Here is an 11,343-nt window from a genome sequence, read left to right on the forward strand (position 1 = left end):
TTACACTGCTAGCTTATTGAGCTACTGGTGACCTCTGACACTGCTAGCTTATTGAGCTACTGGTGACCTCTGACACTGCTGTCTTATTGAGCTACCGGTGACCTCTGACACTGCTAGCTTATTGAGCTACTGGTGACCTTTACACTGCTAGCTTATTGAGCTACTGGTGACCTTTACACTGCTAGCTTATTGAGCTACTGGTGACCTCTGACACTGCTAGCTTATTGAGCTACTGTTGATCTTTGCCACTGCTAGCTTATTGAGCTACTGGTGACCTTTACACTGCTAGCTTATTGAGCTACTGGTGACCTTTACACTGCTAGCTTATTGAGCTACTGGTGACCTCTGACACTGCTAGCTTATTGAGCTACTGGTGATCTTTACGCTGCTAGCTTATTGAGCTACTGGTGACCTCTGACACTTAGCTTATTGAGCTACTGGTGATCTTTGCCACTGCTAGCTTATTGAGCTACGTGTTTCCTGGTGTTGACTTGTATCTTCTCGTGTGGATGTTTGATGTGATCGTGAGGACTTCTGATCCTGCAAACATTCATGGTTCAAATGTCTCCCGTTTGAATGGAATCTCCAACTAAATGGAATATTTCATCTTTTTATGACTCATTTCTTCTTTCAGGACATTCTTCTCAGCCACGTCGGCCTTTTTGGATGTTTTGGAAGAGATCCATTTCAAAGTGGATTATTTTGGTTCTGATGCGGCCCAGCCCGTCATGTGCCGTCTGATTGGTTAGAGGCCAATCAGCACTGAAACACACACACACACACACGCTGGAGAGGAGACCGTTTCATCCCAGTTTTGTTGGTTTCATCCCATTTCACAATGTCAGCATTCATGTGCTCACACGACAAGCAACGAATTCATGTCCTGGTGACATCCAACGGTAAAAAGGAGGTGGTGATGTGTTTATGGAACACGGTCAGCACGTTTCCAATGTCTTCATGAGCACCATTTGGAAAGGGAAGTGGAAATGATTGTTGTGAACGTGCAGGTTTCCTTCCATTGTCAATGATTGCAGTCCAGCTGTGGATGGATGGATGAGTTCATGTGCTGACGTGGATGATTGATCTCATGGCATTTGTCTTCCACATTCACGTCAACAATCAATGACTTGGCTTCTCGACCACATGGACGCTAACGTCTTTGATGAAGCAAGTCATGTTTCTAGTTGCATCGCATAGAATGAAACATTAGAATTGGACAGGAAGAACAATCCAGCTAGCAAACATCCAACTTTGGAACAAACCTTTCTTATTCCTTCTTTGCGTTTGCTCTGAAAACACGGATGGAAAATAGGAGCGCTTCTTTTTCACTTTGGGCTTTCATGTCAAACACCGATAAACGAGTCACACGCCGAGTCGTCCGTGACCCCTTTTGTCCCTTTTGCTACCGTGCTGGAAATTGGAAAAACAATTTGTTCTGTTTTTGTTGTTTAGTTTGAGTCTCTGGAAATAAATGTTGAAAAAACAAGTCATTCATGTCGGCTTTATTTTGAAAAGGAATGAACGGATGACACACGGATTCATCCCTTTTGTCCATTTTTCCAATTGTGTCCAAAATAGAACACTGGAAAAATGATTTGTTGTCCGTTTCTTTGTTTTGCTCTGAAAAGAAGTCTTGAAAAAACAGGCCTTATTTTGTTTTTCTTTGTTTGCTTTTAATGTGAAAAGCCAATAAAGGAATGACGGGTGGATTCGTCCTTGATCTGTTTTGTCCGTTGTATAACCGTGCTTGTCCAGCGTTTCTTTGTCTTTGTGAGAAAAGCAAAGGAGTGTTTATTTGTGTGCTGGTGGCCAAGAAGCCTTCAAAGAGCATCTCAGCACTCAAAGCACTCGGCTGCCTTGTGATGGCATCACGTGGCGTTGCTGGAAATGATGCGGGACGATGAAACCTATAAAAGGGACGTCACCGTCAGACACTCACTCTACATCTCGCCTGGAAGAGACCGACATCTCCGTTCTTCACGACCGATCATCCAACCGTCCTTCCTTCTTCCAGCCCGTTTGGTTCTGAGACGACTCTTCAGCGGACAAGATGAGAATGATCCTTCTGCTGGTGCAGCTGGCCACCTGCTGTGCCATCGGTAAGACCAAGACGTCCTTTCAATGTCAGTAAGACTCGTCCAAAAGAATCCATCAGATCATAGTCACCTTGGATGAGTGCTAATGCTCGATTGCAGTGATCCACAACCCTCGGTACCGGGCCGTGGGCACTTGGTACCCGACAAACCATTTCCATGATTTATTGTGAAAAGTGGTTCTGGCACCTGACGCTTGTCCATTGTGGGTGTGCTAACTTTATCTCTACTGCTGCTGTCTTCTTTGCTTTGGTTGATTTGAACATGAAGGTTGCGATAGAGGGCCACACGGTGGTCTAGTGGTTAGCACGCTGGCCAATACAGGAACAGCCTGGAGATTGGGAAGACCTGGGTTCGATTCTCCCTTGGGCATTTCTGTGTGGAGTTGGCATGTTTTTGATCTCCTGTATGTCTGTAAACGTTGTCTTAATCCAATCCTCAAACATTCCAATCTTTGACTTTGGAGTTCTATACACACAACTTATTAACACATTTTTGCTTTTTTCTTTACAGATTTCAATTGTTATACATTCTAAAATGTTATCAATGACAAATGACATATTCTTTACCATTTTGTAGTTCAGATGTTTGTCCACGTATACGGCCACACCTCCTCCATTTGCATTGTTCCTGTTTGCACTCATCATTTCATATCCTTCCAGCTCAAAGTCCATTCCTTTGTTAGCATTAATCCAAGCTTCTGAGATTGCTTTTACTTTGAAAGGTTCTTTGAATTGATTCAAATATTGTTTAATATTAGTCAAGTTCCATCCATCCATTTTCTATACCACTTCTTCCTCATTAGGGTCGCGGGGGCATTGTCAGGCTTGTTGGGAGGAGTCTGGTGTAGGATCCCAAGATGCAGCAGCAAGACAACTCCAGGTATGGAAAAAATCTTTATTCCAACACAAGGCAGTATAACCAAAAAGAACAAAAAACAACGGTGCCAACTAGAGTCCAAGGGCACCGCGATAAAAGGAGTGAGGCAGGTAAGGAAACACAAAATACCTGAGATGCGTGCGGGTTGCCAGATGAGCAGGCGGAAATTCTAACATGCACAAAAACAATGTCTAGGAAGACAAAAGGGTGTCACAGGTACAGTCCAACGCGAGGAATAATCCCACGTCTTCCAGACGCAGCCACAGGGATTAAGTAGCCGAGAAAATGAGATACAGCTGTGCTCATCAGGCAGCTCCGCCCATCTCAGGAGGACCAGCATCTGAGTGACACAGAAAGCACGGCAGTAACTGAATCTAGAAATAAACTTAATGAAAGAAAATGATATGTCACCGTAGAGCGTGACATTATCCCCCCCTCCCCTCAAGGAACGCCACCTGGCGGTCTACCAGGCTTGTCTGGAAACTTATGGTAGAATTCCGAAAGAAGAGTGGGATCGAGGATGAGCGACCGGGAAACCCAGGAGCGATCTTCAGGACCGTAACCCTCCCAATCGATGAGGTACTGAACACCCCTGCCCCGTCTCCTGGCGTCCAAAATGGATTTAGCTGTAAAGGCGGGATGACCATCGATCAAGCGAGGAGGGGGAGGAGGCACTGGTGGCGGACTCAGATCACTCTCGGCGACAGGCTTAAGGCGGGACACGTGGAATACCGGGTGCGTCTTGAGGGAGGGAGGAATCTTGAGTCTGACGGACACTGGCCCCACCTTTCGATCCACTACGTAAGGTCCGACAAATCTGGGAGCCAGTTTCTTGGACTCCACGGCTAGGGGCAGGTCCCGGGATGACAGCCACACTCTCTGCCCGGGTTGGTAATCCGGTGCTGGCTTGCGATGACGATCCGCACTCTTCTGATTCCGCTTTGCAGTGCGTGAAAGAGCCAACCTTGTGTCGTGCCAGACCCGGTGGACCCGGCGAAGAAAACCGGCCACAGATGACACTGACGATTCTGCCTCCTGGGATGGGAATAGTGGAGGCTGAAAGCCGTGGACTACATGAAATGGGGAGAGACCAGTAGAGGAACACACCAGGGTGTTGTGGGCGTACTCCACCCAGGGAAGATCACGAGCCCAGGATGTGGGGTGCTGATGGCACACGCACCGTAGAACAGATTCCAGGTCCTGGTTAGCCCGCTCCGTCTGGCCATTGGTTTGAGGGTGGTAGCCCGAGGAGAGGCTGACAGAGGACCCCAACGACTTGCAGAAGGACTTCCAGGTGGCTGAGGCGAACTGGGGACCCCTGTCAGATACCACGTCGACGGGTATTCCATGGAGTCGCACAACGTGCTGGACCAAGAGTTTGGCTGTCTCCAGTGACGAGGGAAGTCTGCGTAGAGGGATAAAATGGGTAAATTTAGAAAATCTGTCCACAATTGTAAGAACGGTGGTAAACCCCCTAGAAGCGGGCAGACCAGTAACAAAATCCATCGCGATGTGTGACCAGGGGCGGGAAGGGATGTGAAGAGGTTGCAGTAATCCGGCTGGTGGTTGGTTCGATGACTTGTTCCTGGCACAGACGGAGCAGGCTGCCACGAATCTTTTGGTGTCGGTGTGGAGGGAAGGCCACCAAAAGCGCTGGGCCAGGAGGAAGGCCGTGCGTCTGGCTCCTGGATGACAGGCGATCCTGGAACAATGCGCCCAGGTCAGAACCTCTGAACGAAGGATACGAGGAACGAAGAGCCGACCTGGCGGACAACCTGCCGGAGGAGGTGTGTCCCGAACAGCTTCTGCCACTCTCTTCTCCACTTGCCACTGAAGACCCCCCAGAATGCGGGAATGAGGAAGGATGGTCTCCGGAGGACACTCCTCAACCGGGGGGGCGAACATCCTGGACAAGGCATCCGGCTTGCCGTTGCGTGACCCAGGCCGATGGTCAATGTAAAATCAAACCTGGTGAGGAACAGTGCCCACCGAGCCTGGCGGGGGTTGAGGCGTTGAGCTGCCCGAATGTAAGCGAGGTTTCTGTGGTCCGTGAAGATAAGGAATGGATGTGTTGCTCCCTCCAACCAGTGCCTCCACTCCTGCAGGGCGAGGACTACCGCCAACAGCTCCCGGTTGCCAACATCATAGTTCCTCTCAGCGGGCGAAAGACGCCTGGAGAAAAAGGCGCAGGGGTGCAGCCTCTGGTCGTGACTGGAGCGCTGGGAGAGCACGGCCCCGACCCCTGTATCAGACGCATCAACCTCAACGGTAAAAGAGAGAGAAGGATCAGGGTGGATCAAAACAGGTGCTGAGGTAAAGGCGGACTTAAGGCGCCTGAAGGCCAGGTCGGCCTCCGGCGACCAATCAAAGGGGACCTTAGCGGATGTTAGCTTGTTCAGAGGTTCGGCTACTTTACTGAAATCTCGGATAAAGCGCCGGTAAAAATTGGCAAATCCCAGGAACCTCTGCAAAAGCTTTCTGGATGTAGGAGTAGGCCAGTCCACCACTGCCTGAATCTTGGCAGGGTCAGGGCGAAGTTGGCCCTTCTCCACAATGAACCCAAGGAAAGACACCGAAGAGGAGTGAAAAGAGCATTTCTGTGGTTTAACGAAAAGCCTGTTCTCTAATAATCGTTGCAATACGAGACGAACGTGGTGGTGGTGCTGATCGAGTGAGGTGGAGAATATGAGAATGTCGTCCAGATAAACAAAAACGAAACGGCCGATCATATCGCGGAGGACGTCATTAATAAGGGATTGAAACACTGCGGGGGCGTTGGTGAGTCCAAAGGGCATGACACAATATTCAAAGTGCCCCAGAGGAGTGTTAAAAGCAGTTTTCCACTCATCCCCGTTACGAATGCGCACCAAGTGATAAGCGTTACGTAAGTCCAGTTTAGTGAAAATATTAGCATTGTGGAGCGGTGTAAAAGCGGAATCTAGAAGGGGTAGAGGATATTTGTTGCGTACTGTAATTTTGTTGAGCGCGCGGAAATCAATACATGGCCGTAGGGAGCCGTCCTTCTTTTTAACAAAAAAGAACCCCGCCGCTAGGGGCGAAGAAGATGGTCGGATGTGACCAGCGGCGAGTGAAGTGGTAACATACTCCTCCAGAGCACCTTGTTCAGCTAGAGAGATGTTATACAGGCGAGCGGAGGGAAGAGGTGAACCAGGAAACATATCAATAGCGCAATCATAGGGTCGGTGGGGGGGGAGTGTCATGGCGTGGTCTTTACAGAAAACCCTCCCAAGGGAGTGATACTCCCTGGGAACAAGTGAAAGGTCGAGAGAAACGAGTGGGGAGGTGTGGGAGGGCGTGACTGGAAGTGAAGCTGAGCCTAAACAGTGTGAATGACAAAAAATGCTCCAATTGGAAATTTTGAATGTAGACCAATCAATAGTGGGGCTATGACGGTGAAGCCAAGGGAGACCCAACACCACGGGAGCAGAGCGAGAAGGAATAATAAAAAAACTAATGCATTCACGATGATTACCCGAGAGTAAGAGGGAAAGGGGGCGTGTCTGAAGCGTGACGCTAGCTAGATGTAGACCGTCAAGAGAACGAACATGTTTGCGAGTCTCAACAGGCATAGTGGGAATGTCCAGCTGTTTAACAAGACCAACGTCAATGAAATTCTCGTCAGCTCCAGAGTCAATAAGAGCGCTAATAGTGTGCCCCTCCCTCCCCTGCCAAGACAGCGTACCTTCCACTTGGAGACGCCCCACGGAGGAACTGGAGGGAGGAGGAGGAGGTGAAGATCCTCTCTCCGCTGGAGCGCTCGTGAAAGCAGCCGATCGCCGTGAGTGAGGACGACTTGGACAGCGGGTGATAGTGTGGTCCGCTGCTCCACAGTACAGACACAGCCGCAGGAGAACGCGACGCCTCCTCTCCGTGGCCGACAACCGACTGGCACCCAGCTGCATCGGCGACTCCACCTCGGCGGTCTCCAACGAGGATCCGGACAGTAGCGGAGGAGGCGGCAGGGATGGGGGGAGATCCAGGCGGCAAAGAGATGACTGATCGGCCGTGTGGGGAAGGAGCCCGCCCCGTTGTCGGACACGCTCCCGCAGGCGGTTATCCAGCCGGATAGAGAGGGAGATTAGTTCCTCTAGCGTCCTCGTCTCGTCGCGGGCAGCCAACTCGTCCTGTATACGGGAGCTGAGGCTGGCAAAAAACACGCAGCGGAAGGCTTTTTCGTTCCAGCCACTCTCCACTGCCATGATGTGGAACGTGATGGAATGCTCCGCAACTGAATTCGAGCCCTGGCGAAGAGCCAAGAGCCGGAATCCGGCCTCTCGTTCCCGCACTGGATGATCAAAAACGCTCCTCATCTCCTCCATGAATGCCTGCAAACTGGTGCGGAGCTCCGGCTTGCTCTCGCAAACAACCATAGCCCATTTGGCGGCGCGACCCGTGAGCAAGCCAATTATATAAGCCACCTTGGATGAGTCTGAGGCATAGGTCTGAGGCTGCTGGTTAAAAATCAACAAGCAGTGATGAAGGAAGAGTCTGCACCCACCAAAGTCTCCCTCATACCTTGAGGGGTGAGGGAAGTTGGGCTCACGTGGTAACTGGCTGGGTGACATGAGCGTCAGAGGACCAGGCGCCAGCGGTGAAGACGCCTCAGGCGCTGTGGTGACAGGGGAGCTCGCCATGCGGGCATGCATCTCCCGGACGAGGGTAGACAAGTCCTCCAGGGCCTGGTCGTGGCGACTTAGCATCTGGCCCTGGGCCTTGAGGGCGTACTGCAATTGCTCCTGTTCTGCGGGATCCATGACTCTGGTGGGATTATTCTGTCAGGCTTGTTGGGAGGAGTCTGGTGTAGGATCCCAAGATGCAGCAGCAAGACAACTCCAGGTACGGAAAAAATCTTTATTCCAACACAAGGCAGTATAACCAAAAAGAACAAAAAACAACGGTGCCAACTAGAGTCCAAGGGCACCGCGATAAAAGGAGTGAGGCAGGTAAGGAAACACAAAATACCTGAGATGCGTGCGGGTTGCCAGATGAGCAGGCGGAAATTCTAACATGCACAAAAACAATGTCTAGGAAGACAAAAGGGTGTCACAGGTACAGTCCAACGCGAGGAATAATCCCACGTCTTCCAGACGCAGCCACAGGGATTAAGTAGCCGAGAAAATGAGATACAGCTGTGCTCATCAGGCAGCTCCGCCCATCTCAGGAGGACCAGCATCTGAGTGACACAGAAAGCACGGCAGTAACTGAATCTAGAAATAAACTTAATGAAAGCAAATGATATGTCACCGTAGAGCGTGACAGGCATGCTGCGACCCTAATGAGGAAGAAGCGGTATAGAAAATGGATGGATGGATGGATTAGTCAAGTTTGCGTTCAAGCATCTGCTGTTTATGTGGATGATGGATAACTTGTCGTCGTTGATGAAGATGTTGTTGTATTGCGCCTCCGTATAATAACGGCACAAACTGGTCACCAAAAGAAACAAAAAGTTTAAATCTATGTGGGAATGCATGAAGGTAAGTTTGATGACTTGTTGAGTGCTAAAGTGTTCATTTGTTTCAAGGTAATTCATGCTAGCACACTTCCTGTTAGCACACACGTCAAACAGCCATGTAATCATCTTGAACTGGTGCATTATTATTATTAACTATATAACAACATAAACATGTACTATTATTATTATTATTAACTATATAACAACATGAACATGTAATATTATTATGAACTATATAACAACATAAACATGTTATATTATTATTATTAACTATATAACAACATAAACATGTTATATTATTATTATTATTAACTATATAACAACATAAATATGCTATATTATTATTAACTATATAACAACATAAACATGTTTTATTATTAACTATATAACAACATAAACATGTTATATTATTTTTATTATGATTATTAACTATATAACATAAACATGTTACATTATTATTATTAACTATTTAACAACATAAGCATGTTATTATTATTATTAACTATATAACAACATAAACATGTTATATTATTATTATTATTAACGATATAACAACATAAACATGTTATATTATTATTATTACCTATATAACAACATAAACATGCTATATTATTATTATTAACTATATAACAACATAAACATGCTATATTATTATTATTATTAACTATATAACAACATAAATATGTTATATTATTATTATTAACTATATAACAACATAAACATGTTATATTATTATTATTATTAACTATATAACAACATAAACAAGTTATATTATTATTATTATTATTAACTATATAACAACATAAACATGTTATATTATTATTATTATTAACTATATAACAACATAAACATGTTATATTATTATTATTAACTATATGACAACATAAACATGTTATATTATTATTATTATTAACTATATAACAACATAAACATGTTATATTATTATTATTAACTATATAACAACATAAACATGTTATATTATTATTATTATTATTTCCTATATAACAACATAAACATGTTTTATTATTATTAACTATATAACAACATAAACATGTTATATTATTATTATTATTTATTATATAACAACATAAACATGTTATATTATTATTATTAACTATATAACAACATAAACATGTTATATTATGATTATTATTAACTATATAACAACATAAACATGTTATATTATTATTAACTATATAACAACATAAACATGTTATATTATTATTATTATTATTTCCTATATAACAACATAAACATGTTTTATTATTATTATTAACTATATAACAACATAAACATGTTATTATTATTATTAACTATATAACAACATAAACATGTTATATTATTATTATTAACTATATAACAACATAAACATGTTATTATTATTATTAACTATATAACAACATAAACATGTTATATTATTATTATTATTTATTATATAACAACTTAAACATGTTATATTATTATTATTAACTATATAACAACATAAACATGTTATATTATTATTATTATTAACTATATAACAACATAAACATGTTATATTATTATTATTATTGACTATATAACAACATAAACATGTTATATTATTATTATTATTTACTATATAACAACATAAACATGTTATATTATTATTATTATTTCCTATATAACAACATAAACATGTTTTATTATTATTATTAACTATATAACAACATAAACATGTTATTATTATTATTATTATTATTATTATTATTATTAACTATGTGTTCATCCTGCCTTTTAGGCTCAGCTATCAAGTGCTATCAATGTAACCTTGAAGTATCCTACTTCAGCAGCTGGGACTGGAGTGCTCAATGTAAACTCACCGATTGTCCAGCAGGAGAGCAGTGCTCCATCACCAAAGATCAGAGTAAGCAAGCTGAAAGGTGTTGCAGGTGTCAGCCATGATCTACATAGAATACAACACCTAGAGCATATACACTACATATCATACATACATCATAGACGTACAACACATAGACATGATCACATCACCTTCCTCATTAATGTCTTTGTGGAACACGACCACCACTCACCCCGTGTCCTTGTATGACCTCTACAGGTGCCTACCAGGTGGGCTGCAAGGCTGGTTGTAAAGAAGATGCTAACACTAAGTGCTGTGATGCTGATGGATGCAACAACTGGCTGAACGTGGGCGAGGATGCTGATGCATGGAAGAAGGTGGAGGCCATCAAGGCAGCTTGCAGCCCCTCCAGCAACGACCCCAAAGACTGCCTGAACGCCATCGACCCAAACCTCATCAGTGGTGGGGGGGGGCTGGCTGGTGCTTTGGGCCTGCCTTTGGTCTTGGCCATCAGCGTGATTGTGTTGGTGGTACTGGGCTAACCCCCCATGCAGCCCCCCCCCGGCCATCAGCGTGATTGTGTTGGTGGTACTGGGCTAACCCCCCCCCCCCCCCCCCCCCCCCCCCATGCAGCCCCCCCCCCCCCCCCCCCCCCCTCCCTTTTCCTCTTTCACATGATGTTTGCACCCCCCCACATGACCAGCCCCTCCCTTGCTGTTACACTCGGGGGTGTCGCATGTGCGGCCCCGGGGCCCATGAAGGTCTTAATATGAGCAAAGTGTCATTCATTGTCATCAAATTGGGGGGGCACAAGAAATTGTTAGACGGGAAGAAAATGTCAGAAGAAAGTTGAAGTGGTTGGAAAATAAAAATAAAACGAATAAAAAGCTGTGATGTGCAAATGAACGAGTTGTTAAACGTCATGAATGCATGGTTGTACAATGAATGCATGATTGTACAATGAATGCATGGTTGTACAATGAATGCATGGTTGTACAGTGAATGCATGGTTGTACAGTGAATGCATGGTTGTACAGTGAATGCATGATTGTACAATGAATGCATGGTTGTACAATGAA

The 11,343-nt window shown here is 44.8% G+C and overlaps 1 protein-coding gene across 2 annotated transcripts in view; it reads left to right on the plus strand.

The window, feature by feature from the left end:
- LOC129187880 (uncharacterized) overlaps positions 1-10,855 on the plus strand; it is a 30,328-nt gene extending 19,473 nt beyond the window's left edge. For both annotated transcript variants that reach the window (XM_054787657.1, XM_054787656.1), the window contains 4 exons: positions 635-2,099; positions 2,899-2,975; positions 10,205-10,330; positions 10,523-10,855. In XM_054787657.1, the coding sequence (XP_054643632.1) occupies positions 1,888-2,099; positions 2,899-2,975; positions 10,205-10,330; positions 10,523-10,806 (699 nt within the window). In that variant the 5' untranslated portion in view covers positions 635-1,887 and the 3' untranslated portion in view covers positions 10,807-10,855. The remainder of the gene's footprint in view (positions 1-634; positions 2,100-2,898; positions 2,976-10,204; positions 10,331-10,522) is intronic.
- Positions 10,856-11,343: the final 488 nt, after the last annotated feature.

Source organism: Dunckerocampus dactyliophorus, chromosome 9 (assembly GCF_027744805.1).
Source record: "Dunckerocampus dactyliophorus isolate RoL2022-P2 chromosome 9, RoL_Ddac_1.1, whole genome shotgun sequence".
In the NCBI taxonomy this organism is placed as follows: domain Eukaryota; kingdom Metazoa; phylum Chordata; class Actinopteri; order Syngnathiformes; family Syngnathidae; genus Dunckerocampus; species Dunckerocampus dactyliophorus.